General features: G+C 34.4%; 2 protein-coding genes across 4 annotated transcripts; one reads left to right on the top strand and one right to left on the bottom strand.

Annotated features, from left to right (window-relative positions):
- The first annotated feature begins 418 nt into the window (after positions 1-418).
- Positions 419-7,758, top strand: LOC129311185 (pentatricopeptide repeat-containing protein At5g02830, chloroplastic). 3 transcript variants are annotated; one of them, XM_054953263.1, is made up of 12 exons: positions 419-1,057; positions 1,429-1,516; positions 1,757-1,961; positions 2,219-2,326; positions 3,052-3,216; positions 3,350-3,925; positions 4,606-4,671; positions 4,826-4,906; positions 5,223-5,320; positions 6,261-6,471; positions 6,986-7,046; positions 7,208-7,758. In XM_054953263.1, exons 1-12 carry the CDS (start codon positions 424-426, stop codon positions 7,552-7,554), a joined length of 2,640 nt encoding a protein of 879 aa, XP_054809238.1. In that variant the 5' UTR covers positions 419-423; the 3' UTR covers positions 7,555-7,758. The 3 variants fall into 3 exon arrangements, with proteins under 3 accessions (XP_054809238.1, XP_054809246.1, XP_054809257.1); XM_054953271.1 differs by having other exon boundaries at positions 910-1,047; XM_054953282.1 differs by having other exon boundaries at positions 973-1,113.
- A 343-nt stretch (positions 7,759-8,101) lies between these two features.
- LOC129311193 (DNA topoisomerase 6 subunit A) lies at positions 8,102-9,703 on the bottom strand. Its single transcript, XM_054953297.1, has one exon. It carries the CDS (start codon positions 9,557-9,559, stop codon positions 8,294-8,296), a length of 1,266 nt encoding a protein of 421 aa, XP_054809272.1. The 5' UTR covers positions 9,560-9,703; the 3' UTR covers positions 8,102-8,293.
- Between the last annotated feature and the right edge of the window lie 6,479 nt (positions 9,704-16,182).

Below are 16,182 nucleotides of genomic sequence, written 5' to 3'. Positions count from 1 at the left end.
GAATGGGGAGGATCGCATTTTAGGGCTTCTTTATTGTTTTTATTATTTTAAGGGTATTGTTGCTTTTTTATAATTTATGTTTAATTAAAAAATTAAATGAGAGAAAGTATTTCTTACCAATATTCCTGAATATCAAACATAATTTCAAAACCTTATTCTCACTCTTAATCTCAATTCTAATGACAATCCTTCAAAATTTAGACTCACATATCAAATAAAGTCTTAAGATTTAAATCGTTCTTGAATCTATAATTTAAAAATAAAATTGTCATTTAACCTTAGAGGAAGGATGACAACTGCAATGTTGGCACATTGAGTTGAGGCAACTTTCGATTTTTCAATAATTTTAATTAATTAATAATTTATAATTTATATTAACGTTCCAAAGGACAAATGTCCGAAACGAGAACACCCGCCATTCAAATGCAATCCAATCCAAGTATCAAAAGCCATGGAAGCTTCATTTTCTCATCACCAAACTCCATACACAGCACAAACGGTTGGCCAAGAATGAGAGATTTTGTCATCCTTGGCTCCTCCACTGTCACTCCCCCAAACCCATCTTCTCCTTCACACCATAACCACCCCACCAAGCCCTACAAGTCTTCGCTTCCCAAGTTCTCACCTTCTAATAAACAATCTTCTCCACTATCCTCATTTTCTTCCTCTTCACTCTCTACACCCTCTTGGTCCGTTCCCAGCACTCACCAACAAATCCCCCTCAAACACTATGTCCACCTCGCCTCCAAATTTGCCCAAGATGCGAGTTTCCAAGATTTCGAAATGGTTGTCGAGGCTGGGATTGATTCCGGCCTGAATGCGTCACAATTTGCTCCAGCTCTGAGCGTTGAGCTCCTCGCGAAAGGGATTGAAGTGGGCATTCGAGCCGGGAGACTTCGAGAAGTGATTGACACTCTGAAGAAAATTCAGGAGCTTGGGATTTCTTTGTCTGCTCGAGTTGACGGGTCTGCCATGGATTTGCTAGGCAAGGATTGCCATCAAATCGTGATGCGCGGGCAAATCGAGGAAGCCGTTGAATTGATGGAGGTTCTCTCACGTAATTATTTTGTCACCGGTTTAATTTATCCGTCATACTTGATGGAAATTTCCAGGGTATCCAGAATTTGAACGTATATACAGAAAATGATTTGGCATATCTTTCAGCTTCATGAATATTATTGGTTATTGATTTGATAACTTTATGCTTTTAATGTGTCATTTATACTGATTATACCTTCATCTCTGGACTCATGGTTTTATTTGGGTAGATAACTAAAAAAAAAAAAAAAACAATTCAGCCAAGTAGTTCAGATACACGAGTTCTAAAATATTCAGCTACATTGTCCTAACCTTACTTCAGTGTGGAGCTGCTTCGCAATGATTGGGATTTCTGGACGTAATAAATAACATTTAAATCTCTTCATCCAGGTTTCCAGTTATCAATCAGAGAACTAGTTCATCCATCAGACATGATAAGACAATGTGTTCATAATCATCAACCAAAACTAGCTGTGAGGTACGTTTTTATTTGGTTAGAGGAGATACGCAATTATTATTTTGTTAACCACGTTGTTGGCATAAATTTGAGCATCCATATATTCTTAATTAATACCTTGCTTCATCTGTTTTTCACCTTCTCTCTCTCTCTCTATTAAACCTGTTATTCATATTGCACTATTTCCTGACGGCCTAAGGCGTGCTTCATATGTTGACTGTTTCTCTATTTGCCACTGTCTGATTATATCACATCTTGTAGGTATGCATGTCTTCTCCCACATGCACAGATATTATTCAGCACCATTATAGCTGAATTTGGAAGAATGAGGGATTTAAATTCTGCACTAAGAGCTTACGAAGCATCCAAGAAAAACTTGACTGGTCCCAATATGTACATATATCGAGCAATAATTGATGCTTGCGGTCTTTGTGGGGATTACCAGAAATCTAGGTGTATATACGAGGTATTTCCCAATCAGTTTACATAATATTTACTTGGTTTTCTCTTTTGAGGACTTCTGAGTTTTATAATTCACTCTGAAGTATATCAAGGTGGAGGTATTTCCTTTAGGTTTTGTCTAAAGAATTTCAAAATGAAGTTTGAACTTTTCAACTCAATTGTCCTGTGAACAACAAATATGTGTGTTTAAAATGAAGTTTGTAGTGCTCAATATTTCTGAGATATTTACCTCACCCTCCATTTGCATGCATTCTGGTGCAGGATTTACTCAATCAGAAGATCAATCCAAATATATACGTGTTTAACAGTCTTATGAATGTGAATGCCCATGATCTTAATTACACGTTGGATCTATATAAGAATATGCAGGTAATGTCTGTCTCTCCCATCTTTCTGGCGTTCATACACCCACACCCATGCATACATGCAATCCTACAAAATGAGAGAAGAAAGCAAAAGAACAGAGATGGACGTTTAGCTCATATGCTTGCTTATACTTGTGTTCTTAACACCTTTATATAATTATATGCTTTATCAAGCTTAGGATTCTATCATTTACTCAATGCTGAAATCTCATGACTTTAAAATAATGTCTCCTAGTCTTTTAATGATATAAGTTCCACATATAATAGAGGTTCCGAAAATTTTGTGCAAGGGAATCCTTGCCCTTGCTGCTCCTTATTATGCATAACTAAACACGTCTTCCTATGCATTTGCTTAAAGTTTGTGGCGAGTTATAATTTTCATGACTTATAAATAGCACAGTGTGTTATAGTTTTATATTATACATTAATGATTACTGGTCAATTGAATTATGTCACTGTTTTTTTTTTAATTCAACTAGCACGCTTTTCCACGTATTGAAAAAGGTTCAAGGTGAGCCTCATTGTCATAACTTAAGAACAGTGCAGCTTACTATAGATTTAATATTTTGTATTGATATTGATTTCCAAAAAGAGAGAAAAGAAGGCTGATTAGATTTTTAATATCAGTTAACATCAAGTGACAGCATATGCTTTATTTTTCATGTTAAGAATTGACGCGCACAAAAGTTTCTTTGCCTTCATCTTAGCTAATACATTCTACAAATCCAGAATCTTGGTCTGAAGCCAGATTTGGCATCTTACAACATCCTGCTGAAGGCATGTTGTGTTGCTGGAAGAGTTGACTTTGCCCAAGAAATTTATAGGGAAGTTAAACATTTGGAATCAGTGGGCGTGCTGAAATTAGATGTCTTCACCTACAGCACGATGATAAAGGTATATTAAAATAGATGAGAATCATCGTGATCCTATTGATGTTTCAGCACCTAATTTCTTCTACATTCTCTGAATATGTAACTAATATTTGTTCAAATTATCTGGCATCTTCTGACCAGACGCCTAATTTTAGGTTTTTGCAGATGTTAAGTTGTGGCAAATGGCCTTAAAAATCAAACAGGATATGTTGTCTGCTGGAGTTTCCCCTAATACCATTGCATGGTCTTCATTAATCAATGCCTGTGCACATGTGGGGCTTGTGGAGCAGGCAATCCAATTATTTGAAGAAATGCTTTTGGCTGGCTGTGAACCTAATACACAGTGTTTCAACATCATTTTACATGCATGTGTTGAAGCTTGCCAGTATGACAGGGCTTTTCGCCTTTTCCAGTCCTGGAAGGGAAATAAGATGTTGCAGTCCATTAACGGAGGCCCCAATATCACTTTAGAGCATGGAGATAGCCTGTCGTCACCTACTGGGCCTAATGGCATTTCTTATTCACATATATTGAGTTTTGCTGAGAGGTTCCCTTTTACACCAACTACAACGACGTATAATATTTTATTGAAGGCCTGTGGTACTGATTACTACCGTGCAAAAGCATTAATCAAGGAAATGAAAATTGTAAGTCTGACTCCTAATCACATAAGCTGGTCAACCTTGATAGATATATGCGGAGCATCAGGCAATATAGAGGGTGCTCTTGAGGTAAAGTGTTAGTCACTTCATATCATAGAAACTGTTTGGCACAATTTTTGGCAAGAAAACGTATAATCATGAGTGATGCAGGCTGAATTAGGATTTGTAGTCTGGAAACACTCCACAACTTACAAAATGATACATTTTTTATCGTAGTTGATTTTTTTTCTTAATTACCGTTGGAGCTATTTATCCACGCCAAGATGATATAAATGAAATATTTGTCAACCAAATCATATTTGTCCTACAATGCTCAACTTCTTTTTTATCGGGTATCGGTTTTATGTTTAACTTGTTTTTTAGTACCTATATGCTATAGAGGTAACACTCCATTAATTTAGGGAAAAAAGGTTAGACAAGTGAAAAGAAACATATAAACACAAAAGCTTTCCAGAATGTCAACAGGAAATTCCTCCACAAGATGTAGTGCTATTGCTACAAGGTAAATGATAGTGACATCGAAATTTATCACAACCATGAAAATGAAAGGACAAGGAAACTGGTTATGGACTTACGGGCATTGAGGTTTATCTTTCTCTATTCTAAAAACATTAGTAACCAGTCAGCTTCCTGAAATATCACAAGCAGAATCGAGAGTAGCATCCAATCTCCCGAAATGATTTGTATACACCATCAGTGGTATCAAAATGCCCTTAGTTCTCTGATGACTTGATTATGTTTCAATGCAGATTTTGAAAACTATGCGTGATGCTGGGATTGAACCTGATGTTGTTGCATATACAACTGCAATTAAGGTTCAAAGCTTTTCTGTCAAAATGAGTTCAGTTTATAGCTTTCTTGTACATATTGCGCATTTGACCTATACAATTTATTTTTGCAAGGGTCATTTTTCAACCATCCTCATCATTTGGCCTTAAACATGACTAAATTGTGCATTTTGGATGGCAGGTTTGCGTGGAAAGTAAGAATTTTGAGCAAGCATTATCTTTGTATGAAGAAATGAAAAGATATGAAATACATCCAAATTTGGTGAGTTCCAACCGTTGTGATGGCTCTATTCTTGGCAAATGGTAAATTAATTGTTATTGTAGCTACAAACTCAATTCAATTTGGCTAAAGGTGCTCTTGAATTCTTGTGTCCAAAATTACAGACCAACTAAAGATGAATATAATGTTTGTGAACAATACTTACTCTCTGTTTTCAAGAAGTAATGGAAGGTGTTTAATATATGTAAATAGATAGATGATGTGATTGCAATCACAAGTTATTAGTGATACAGTTTGAAGCAAGAGAGAAAGCTTCATCAAATTGATGCTTCTTTTATTTTGTTTATAATTTTGTCAGGTGACGTACACTACCCTTCTAAGAGCACGCACTAAATATGGCTCTCTACATGAAGTGCAACAATGCTTGGCTATATACCAGGATATGCGGAAATCAGGGTATGTTAGCTAACTTGGACACTGACAATAAAAACTTGCCTTTTTGACTCCCTTTTCTAAGCTGTATGTATCTGTCATATGTATATCCTGGTCACATGTTGGCATTTTCTGTAAAAATATTGGCTCTTCAGAGGGTGCTTTTAAAGAAGATACAGCCCATTATTTTTGGTTGAATCCTGAATCACCCGTGCTTGCTGACATTGAATAGCAACTTTTCCCTGTATTTTATGCGTACGGAGGATTGAGGTTGGGAATGTTACCAGAAGAATAAATTTAACTTCCTCCCACAGGTATCTATCCATCATGGGTATTGATTGCTATGTTCATATTTTCAAACTGGGCGTGCCCGAAGCTTTATAAAATAATCGATTGCTATTGAGGCCTAAATATTGTCATTGCTATTCCAAATCATTATAAATTTATCTAGGATCAAAATAGTTGTAAGACATGTCAATGTGACCGAGATGCTGTAACTTTTGAATTATTCATGTGATCAACCTGATTTGGATTTGCACATTTGGCAGAAATACTCCAATACCACGTCCTTTTAATTTGTTTTCATGTTTTCTACCAAATCAAGTGTGTGATAGAATTAGTGCAGGTTCCTCATTAGGACAATCATACTAGCCAATGATTGATGAAGTGATCAGATTAACCAGCCAGAGTCAGCTTCAATATTTCTTTTAGTTGTTTATTCTCTCTATGATTGACTAATGTTGTGATATTCCGAATTCTCATTATCACAATGATCTCTAGATTGATCATTATGCTTAGTATAGATATAGCATGTCCTAATATGCTTCCACTTTAGCATACAATGACTTGGACATAGAGAAGTGATTCCGCGTGGCTATTTATGTTGGGGATTGACCGGGAAGATCCTGAGATGGGCATTAGCACATTACTTTAACTTTATAGCTAAATATCAAACATATTGTAGGTACAAACCCAAAGATTACTATCTCCAGGAACTGATTGAGGAGTGGTGTGAAGGAGTAATACGAGATGACAGACACAACCAAGGAGAGTTTACTTCCAGCAACAAATCTGAACTAGAGAGACCTCAAAGTATACTTCTTGAGAAAATTGCAGCACACCTGCAAAAGAGGGTGGCAGACATCCTAGCAATTGATGTGCAAGGGCTCACCAAGGTGCTTGTTAGTTGCTTTGTCATTATCTTTATTAATCTATCTTGAGCATGGCTAAAAGATACGATGTTTTTAACTGCAGATTTAAAAGAACATTTTATTCAAGGGAGAATGAGAGAGATGTTCCAAGGGGATCAATTAATTTAAGTTAGATTTCAAGCATTAAATTTCAAGAATTTGCAAGTTCGATTCTTTATTTTGATAACTTCATTGTAATAAATTTATAACTTATATTTGAAATTTTAATAGAGAAAACAAATTTGTTTACTCTTTAATTATGTTAAAATTTAAAAAATAAATTATAAATTTATCACAACACAATTAAGAAATTGAAAGTTAAATTTGAAAATTCGTAAAGTTTGGCACGGACTAATTTTTAGTCCTCTTGAGACCTATTTATCATTTTTTTTATTTAATGCCATGATCTATAGGTGTTTTTCAAACGGTAGTTTAAATTCTATTTGATTTCAATGAATCACAACTCAACTTTTTGTTGTCAAACTTTTTCTATCAACAGGTTGAAGCTCGGTTGGTCATTCTTGCTGTTCTGCGAATGATCAAAGAGAACTATGGTTTAGGTATGAACGGAAACCTTAGATGTTGAATGCAAACTTGCACGGTCATATTGTCTGTGTACTATTCCTAACTACGTGAACTAGGGAAGGGGGCGTACAAAAAAAGGACACAATTTAATATGATAGAGCAAGCCCACACTAACTTATGGTCTTTATGGTTCCAGGACATTCAGTAAATAATGATATTCTAATCATCATTGGAGCTACTAAAGCAGATTCTACTCCAGCCAAACACATACTATTAGTCCAAGATGCGATGACAAAACTTCTTCAGGATGAATTGGGGCTTGAAGTTATTCCAGCCAGAACCAGATTTGCGCCAAATGACACCGCAAAATTTGATAATCATTTCATGCTAAATCCCAACTTGGAAGCCATACCAGGAAAGGATATCTTACCCATATCAGTGCAATTCAAGACCAGGAGACCATCAATTCTACAAAGGTTGAAGGTAACCAAAAGGTCATTATACCACTGGTTGCAGAGAAAAACAAGCAATAATAGGATCTGATGTACTCTTAATTGCTTAGAAATTTAAAAGCAAAGTGTACAAATGTTGGATATGCCAATTTTCCCCTCAGTTCTGCCCCTGGCTCGACTTATTTAACCTGTATATGTACATATACACTGTACATGTATCTATAACCAAAAAATAAGAGCTGTCCGACAATGGATGATCCGCAGATGTATGAAATAAAACCATATCTTGCACTCATTCCTCCAGTACATTCTACCACCAGTTGCACTTGTGCTTATCTCCATTCCTATAGCGACCCTATGTTAAGGATTAGAAGGCATTGAGCAAAGTCAGCCTCAAGCAGCCACAAATTCTGGCTTTGAAATTTGTTATAGTTAGCCCTGGCTCAGTTTGAATAGTGTAAATGCAGGAGTATAGTAAAGGTGAGAAAAAGGAAAAGGCAGAGAAGAGTGGAGAGTGTGTAGCTTTGAAATGGTGGGATTTAAATCGCCTCAACAAATTCTTGTTTTTTTTTTTTTGGCCAACATCACCCCAGCAAATTCGACAGCCAAGTAGAAAAGAAAATCAAAGACTGATAAGATTGACACAATTTCTAAATGGAAATTATTGATCAATTTTGAAGAAAGAGAATTTTAATCCACTCATTCTCTTGCAATGCAAACTGTAAATAAAATCCTATAGCATTGCCACACTGAATTAAATGCACATCTGATTAAAAAGTACATCAACTTGTTACGATAAGCAGCGACTTAACCATTATGCTAGGCGTCGCTCAGAGCCAATCCTTCTGCTGCAACTTAAGTGGTAAATAAACTTCCGTGAGATACTGAAAGCCAAATGAGCTCAAAGCCTGTATTTCCGCCTTTTGCTTAGTTTTCACCATCAGTGTCAGTTCTTCAACCCAGCCAGGATTCTTCTTGACAAAATCCTCCTCTAGCAAGTCCTTCCCAGTCTTAATATCCTGCTCAGTCATCGGTAATCTACACTGCTCAGGTATCCTGTACTTATCCAAATCGCTCGGCCTTACCCCTAGCCACTTTATGTCAGGGGTCGTCAAATTCGCACTATCATAGGACATATTCTTCGACCCACAGCCATAAACTGACAGAATTTTTAACCCGTAAGGATCACTATCCACGAGGGCAAGCACAGGCAGCTTCAACTCCATCTTCATCTTCCTTAAGAAAAGCCTGGTGGCAACATCAGGCTGCCCCTTCGCTGTCACAATTATACAAGGAAACCGATTGTAAAATCTATCCTCAGCTAATCTCATATAGGCTGCATCCTTCTCAACCAAGAGTATAAACAAAGCATCACTCTGCATATCCCCTACTCTATCAATATTGGGCGGGATGGCTTTCCCACCCATGCCCATTTTCGTACAGTCAATCATATCCCCATTGTCACTAAAAATAAGACGACCCACAACAACCCCTTTCTCGGCGGCAACTACATTGAGACTAGAACGAGTGCAACCCAGCATACAAGAGACATCGTCGAGTACAGCATCAGACTGGGTCTGGTCCTGGAACAGCTTGACATCGGTGTAGAAGAGGTCACGCTTGGTGACATGAATATTCTTGAGGCACAATTGGTGGATAAGCTGGACGATACGAGTCGTGATGGCGGTTTTGCGAACGGTGGATATGTTGGCAAAGGGGCGGAGGGAAGTTTTATCTTTGAGGACTATGCGATCGAGCTCGGGCACGTAGAGTTGGTTAGCTGCAGCGCGAGACGGAACGTCGAAGGAGAAGCCTTGGCCGGAAAGAATAGATCGAGCAATACCGAGAACGAGGGACTCAATGGTGGACTGTACAGAGGAGAGGGATAGGTCGGTGACCTCGCGGCAGGCGAAGGGAAGAGAGAGATCTTGAAGAGTTAGGGCTTTAGAGGAAGAAGCCGAAGCAGACAAGGAAGAATTGCCGAAGTCCTTGAGGATTTGGAGAATAAATGAATCAGATTTAAGCTTATTCTTGAAGGGAAGCTGTTCTCCGTCGTCGGATGGCTCTGCACGACGGCGCTTTTTCTTGTCCGCCATAACCACTGCCTGTGCCGACTCTGGCTCTGCTTCCCACTCCACCCTAGCGCTTCATCTGCCAGCGGATGAGCGGGAAACTAAAACTCGAGCGATTTTAGGGCAAACGTTTTTCTTTTATCTTGTCTGGGAGAATATCATTTAAGAACTGCCGAAGCAGGCACATGTCACATTATCTATCATTTTGATAAAATGTAAGGAGCCAGGGAATGACTTATAAATTATAGGGATACTGGTTTTATTTTATTGTCATGAAAATGTTTTGTAAAATATGTTATGAAAATATTTTTTCTATTCTTTAAAATAATAATTTTAAAATATTTTAAAATATTTTATTTTTTTAAATATATTTTTTAAAAATACATCATGAAATATTTTTTTATTTTTTCTCAAAATAAATTGTTAAACAACGTCGTAATTTTTTTTATTATAAAAAAGGAAACCCTTCCCTCCGCCCATGGTCTGACGTGATAGTAGAGGGGTAGACTATTTTTTTATTTAAATAATAAAAAGGCATTTTTAATTAACAAAACTAATTGCAATTCTGTTTTTTTGATCATTGCATTACATTTGTCCTCTTGTCACAGTAAGTCTGTTCGTTTTTCAATTTCGTTGGCTGCACATGGACTCCGCGAGTTATGAAATCAACATCAACATATCTCTAATGCTATTCTCTTAGGAATCCTGAGCCATAGTAACTCTTTTGTTTGTTTCTTAATTTGTCCTTTTTTCATATAACATGCCACCTGTGAAATTGCCTTTGGACATTTTGAAACGTTTATTTCAAATGTAAGAAAAGTCTCTTCACTTCTTTTCTCCCCATTTTCCTTCACTTCCTTCATTTTTATTATTCATTAATTTCATTATTTAAAAAAATTATTTAATAAAATAATTTGAATGGTGGGAATGGGGAAAGTTAAGAGAAGTGGAAGGGAAAAAATGGAGAGATCCCTCTCCCATTTCAAATAGACTAGATAAAGAGAATTTGATAAGATGATTTGACTAGTTTTTTTTTCTGACCTAATCCTACCTTGCACTAATTTAAAATGAATTGTATAATTTCTAATAAATTGTGTTGACATGAATGTTTCCTTATGTGACAAAAAGAGTCCAAGAAGCCTATTTCATGAAAACATTAAATTTCATCCTTTTTTGGACTAGGCTTTCTTTCAATACAAAGATAACAGGCATTTTCATCTTTCCATAAAACAAGTTGATCATTTTTTTAGATGATTTGTCTTGTTAATTGTAATAGGCCTAAAAATTGTTGGTCCATTAACTGAATGCATTTTCCTCTTCCCAACCTACAGAAACATTAACCTAATGCATTTTCTTCAGCGACTTAGTTTGACAAGCGTTGCTCTACATTTCATCTCCTTCTATTCCTTTCCCTCTTTCTTCTTCCTCAGTCTTTGAAGTTCCCTCCCTCCCTCTCTTTTTTATCTTCTTGTTGAATCTTTGAGATTTAATGTTTTGATTCTCATATTCACCACTTTAAACACGGGCAAAAAAATCACAATAAGAAAAAAGAGAAATTTTTGAAAACCTAAGCTCCTCAATCTCAATCTTCAATGCGTCGTTGCCAGAAATCACACCTCTATTCTTGTTATTGTCTATTGTAGTCGTTGGAATGGAAAACCTTCTTTCATTCTTCTTCATCTCCTATTTTAAGGAGAGGTTGAGAGTTGAGAGAAGGGGGAAATCAAAGAGAGAGTTTTTGAAATTCAATGCTTGACTCAAGAGGATTTAAATATACATATGACAATACTACTAATAGGTTTATACTGATTCAATATGTGCTTGATAGTGAAGACCTTCGATTAGATACAAAGCCATTGATTGAAGTGATGGCTTTCTTACTCCTGTTGATTTCTCTTATTCCTTTAGAACCTCAAAGTTCTTGTTCCTCAACTCCTAAATTTCATTTGCTAGAGCTCTTTAATCCCATCCCTGTTTATTTATGGCACCTCAAGCTAGTCGGTCCCTTCAAAAGCAACTCAAGGGTAAGAAGTCACTTAAAACTCTTGTCTAAGGTATTATTTGAAAAAGCCCAATTTTTAGTGCAAAAGCTTAACACACACACCACACTCACTCACACTCACTCACTCTCTCTCTCTCTCTCTCTAAGTTTCAAAGATGAAAACAATGGAGTTAGGAGAAGCAAATGAGTACAAGAACGGACAATGGATGAAGGAAGAGAGCGCCATTTTGATGGAATGCATTGGGGTTTATGGAAGAAGGCATAGGAATTGCATTTCAAAAAGTCATTGATGTGAACACTATATTTTGTTCAGGTACTTTTTACATTTAACAAAAATAATGATAAATTCAAAAAAAAAAATTTTAATAATGTAGATAAGATAAAAAAATCTTTCATTAATAGGGTTTAATTTTATTTTAACTTAGATAATCTTTTGTTGGTTAGGAAATTATTTCTTTTAGTTCATTAAAATAACCAAAAAAATATAAAAAATACAAAAAAAATTTTAGGATTATATTTTCAATATATATAATAATAATAATAAATAAAGAAGATATCTTCAGAATCAATTTTAAAAATAAAAAAAATCTTGTTTAAGTCTTTAAAAAATCTCTCCCAAATTATCTCAACAGTTTGAACATCATGAGAATTAATTTTTTGAGAGTTCAATATTCTTAAATCTTGTTGTTTTCCATTTATGAAAATATATTTGTTAATCTAATTTCTAAAATTAATTAATAAAAAAGGGCATTAAAAGAAAAAATAATAATAAATATGAGGGGCCGAATGAAACACTGAATCATCAGCGTTTCATCACAGCCTTAAAGGGCTTTGCCTCTAGCGCAAAATAAAAATGCAATGGACACAAAATAGGGTGGAGAAGAAAGAAAAAGTCAAAAGTAAAGGAAGCAGAGAGCATAGGTGAGTCACGCACACACGAACATGTAGAAAAAAGGGGCAGAAGAGAGCAGAAATGCAGAGAGCAGCCCTAAAGGCTTTCAGTCGCACGCAAAGCAAAAGAGGAAGAGCAGAGCAGACACACACACGGTAGAGATGAAAATACAGCAAAAGGAAAGGAAAAGGCAAAAGACAAAGACAACGATTTGAGATTGAAGTGTGTAACGGTGAGTAACCGTCCATCTCTTCTAGTCTCTATATAAGACCTAGGACTGTAAAGGGCGTCCTAAATTAGAATTTAGATTATCACACTAACTATAATTAATCAAAGACTAACCTAAAAGGATTATCCAATATAAAAATAACCTAAATAAATTCTTAACATGTATTTTCACAAACGATTCAAAACAAAGGGATCCCAAGTCTTTAAAATATTTCAAAAACTCATATCATTCAATTAGATATATACGGAAGCATGATAAAGGAAACACATCAACATTGGAGAAAAGCTTCCCCTTTTATTTTCTCTTTATGCCTTACTCCATAATACATATATACATATTTACAATATAACACTTTAGCCACTCAAACCCTTCCATAACTAGTAGCAAGAGGCCAAGGTCTCAATTACATTTGTCACAATAACTATTATCTAATCATCATACTCTATATATCATCTATTCATCAATAGCCCATCATATACATGAATTTCTCTTTTCATTCACATATAATTAATATCAATTATTCACCCTTGGACATAAAAAACATAAGGAAATTCCATAACAACATTCAAGTTCTCAAATTAATCAGATAATAACCATTTCCATTTGCATAAATATTTTAACCCATTAATATAAACATAAGTACCAAACCACATTCTCAAGGGCTCAAAATACATTTCCACCCAACATAAAACCCATAATACAAGTGGATCAAGAATATATTATCCTAGTTGACAATATCATAAACTAAATACACATATCAAAATAAAAAGAGACAGGCCTACAGAAGTGATTATTATGACTTGGCCTAATGCTCATTTCCTCTATTCTTCCCAAATGAGCTAGCTCTTATAATATGTTAAAAGAAAGGAGTGAGTGTAATTTACTCAATAACCAAGGTACATCTAAGTTATATAAATTCATGATAATTAATCATGAATGCAAGTGGCTAATAAATTTATCAAGGTGACCATGTAAATAATCACATTAATAACATGTTAATCACATTAACATCTAACTCATATGAATAATCTCAAGAATAAAGTTAAGTATAAAATTTGTACAAATGGCTACATATACATTATTCGCATATTTACTACATGTTATCATTTCCACAATTATAATCATATTCTCAACATAGCCATCAATCACTTAAATGACATGATAATAATAATATGAATGATTAATATCTTCCTCATATCCCCCTTATTTCCTCCGACATGAAATTCGTAGGCCCAAAATTAGAAGGGATCGTCCATATGGTGAGACTACCTGAGACTTTAATTATATCGTGAGGGATTATTGGGTCAGGGTTACCTTACTCACTTATGAATACAGTTTTTTTCCAAATCATACACTATAGGGTGTCATACCCAAAATTAACTCTACCCAAAACTCTAGGTAGGCTAGTAAAGTCAAGTCTCTTAATAGAAACAATACTACAATACCTTACAAGGTAAGTAACGGCTATAACCCCTAGGATTATTGGTTAGTAGCTAAGTACCATATAGATTTTGCATAACCGCTAACTCCTTCACTAAGGTGAATTTTTGCCATATGATCATGCTCGTGAGAAAATGTATTTCAAAAACTCACACACACACACACACACACACACACACACACACACACACACACACACACATATATAATTAATAATTATCTTACATGCTCATAAACTTTTTTGCTCAACAAGTATCAAGAATCATCATTTTTCAATCATGCCTCTTGCATCAACTTTTATATTACCATATAAACCACATTAGCATCATATAAAATTCAACATGCTTATATATAATTCATCACTATGCATAATCCACAATTTATAATCAAGAGTGTGCACATCATCATCAACCATCAATATCATTACTTACACCAAGTCACAATTAACTTGATCACAAATCATAGAGTCTCAACAAAGCCACATATGCATTACAAACAATCATTTTAAAATTTAGAGATATATATATATATATATACATACATACATATGTATATATTCTTTTGTTTCACTAATATAAATAATTAATGAACATACAAATACATAAAATAGATTTCTCCCGGTTACTTCAACCTTTGAGATGTCAAAGGTTACCTCTCAAATTACAACACTTTCAAAGCTTTTCCAAGCTTGATTGGTGCTTAATAACAATTAATCTACATTTAAATCATATCACAATGTGTTAATGATATTATTAACACAATTTTTACTTATATTCTAACACCTAAATATTTATTTTATTTTATTTCATTTTTAAGACTTTAGTCTTAACCTCTTGAGTTCTAAAATTCAATTTCATATATTTGAACCTATCTACTTAGTTCAATAGCCTTCTTTAGAATAATTTCATTGAAGTTTGGCTAAAAACATCATTCAAATAATTTTTTAATATCAAAATTCTCTTTTTTATTTCAAAAATTCTCACCTAAAAATATTCAAAAATTACAAACTTGATCTCAAGCCTTGAATCATTATTCTATAGTCATAATAATTTATTTTTTATCCTAAATAATCATCTAAACATTAACAAATCAATTTATATTTTTAAATTTAATCAAAAATTTAGCTATAAAGATTTAGGGATAAACTCAAAGGTCTCAAATTTTAATTCTATCAATAAAATAATACTCTAAAATATTTATTACACTATCAATAACTAGATTTACTTATCAAAATTCATCCCTATTTCAAATTCTAAGTTTCTCATGATCTACAAATTAGAAATTTAAGAGAAAATCTAACTAAGAAAAATATTTAAAATACTTACATAGTTTTAGAATACTTGAAATCTCAACTGAAATATCCTATTATAAAAATTTACCTTCTAAATCAGCTCCCATCGGCGATGATCTCTCTCTCTCTCTTTCTCACTTGCTCTCTGTGCACAGATGTAGAATGAAAAGGAAAAAGAAGGAAATGAAAAGCCAAAAAGTTGTGTTGGCTTGTTTTTAAAATAGTGTCGGTTCCATGTCAAGAATTCACACCACTCTTTCTTTTATATATATATATATATATACATATTAACTCACACACGGTTCCGCCTCCCATCTCCTTTTCTTTCTCTTGTTCTTTTTTTTTGTTTTTTTATAGACTAAACACACACACACACACCTCAACGTCTATATCCCTTCTCCCTTTCCTCTTTTTTTTTATATAATATTACCCATTACACATGCATGCACAAACGGATGAAGTCTGTTCCCAATTTTATTTTTTTTAATTTCATTTCATATCCCTTTTCTCTTTTAATGATAATAATAATAATTTTATTTTTTAAAATTATAATTTAGGATTTGGATTTATTTTAAATTAAATCCAACAATAATCTCCTAACAAAAATTATTTATCTTTAAATATTTTTTCAAAATTACTAACTTGCCCTTGATTAACTTAATTAATCTTAGGTTAAATATTTTTGGGATGTTACAGGGACCGAACGTAAAAGGAAGACCAAAAAAGAAGATTGAGCTAGAGGATTTTTGGAGAAGGAACTGAGAGGGAGACCGAAGATTGAGGAATTTCTGGA

This window comes from Prosopis cineraria, unplaced genomic scaffold, assembly GCF_029017545.1.
Source record: "Prosopis cineraria cultivar Desert tree isolate PC_DT_omini unplaced genomic scaffold, ASM2901754v1 PC1, whole genome shotgun sequence".
Lineage (NCBI taxonomy): Eukaryota > Viridiplantae > Streptophyta > Magnoliopsida > Fabales > Fabaceae > Prosopis > Prosopis cineraria.
Note: the sequence above shows the minus strand (reverse complement) of the source record. Positions and strands in the feature narration are given on the sequence as shown.

Excerpts from the sequence above, each read along its gene's own strand:
- LOC129311185 (XM_054953263.1), top strand. The coding sequence starts at position 424 with ATGCAATCCAATCCAAGTATCAAAAGCCATGGAAGCTTCATTTTCTCA. Across the intron at positions 1,517-1,756 it reads CAACCAAAACTAGCTGTGAG|GTATGCATGTCTTCTCCCAC; the intron begins GTACGTTTTTAT and ends CACATCTTGTAG. Across the intron at positions 2,327-3,051 it reads ATCTATATAAGAATATGCAG|AATCTTGGTCTGAAGCCAGA; the intron begins GTAATGTCTGTC and ends CTACAAATCCAG.
- LOC129311193 (XM_054953297.1), bottom strand. The coding sequence starts at position 9,559 with ATGGCGGACAAGAAAAAGCGCCGTCGTGCAGAGCCATCCGACGACGGA.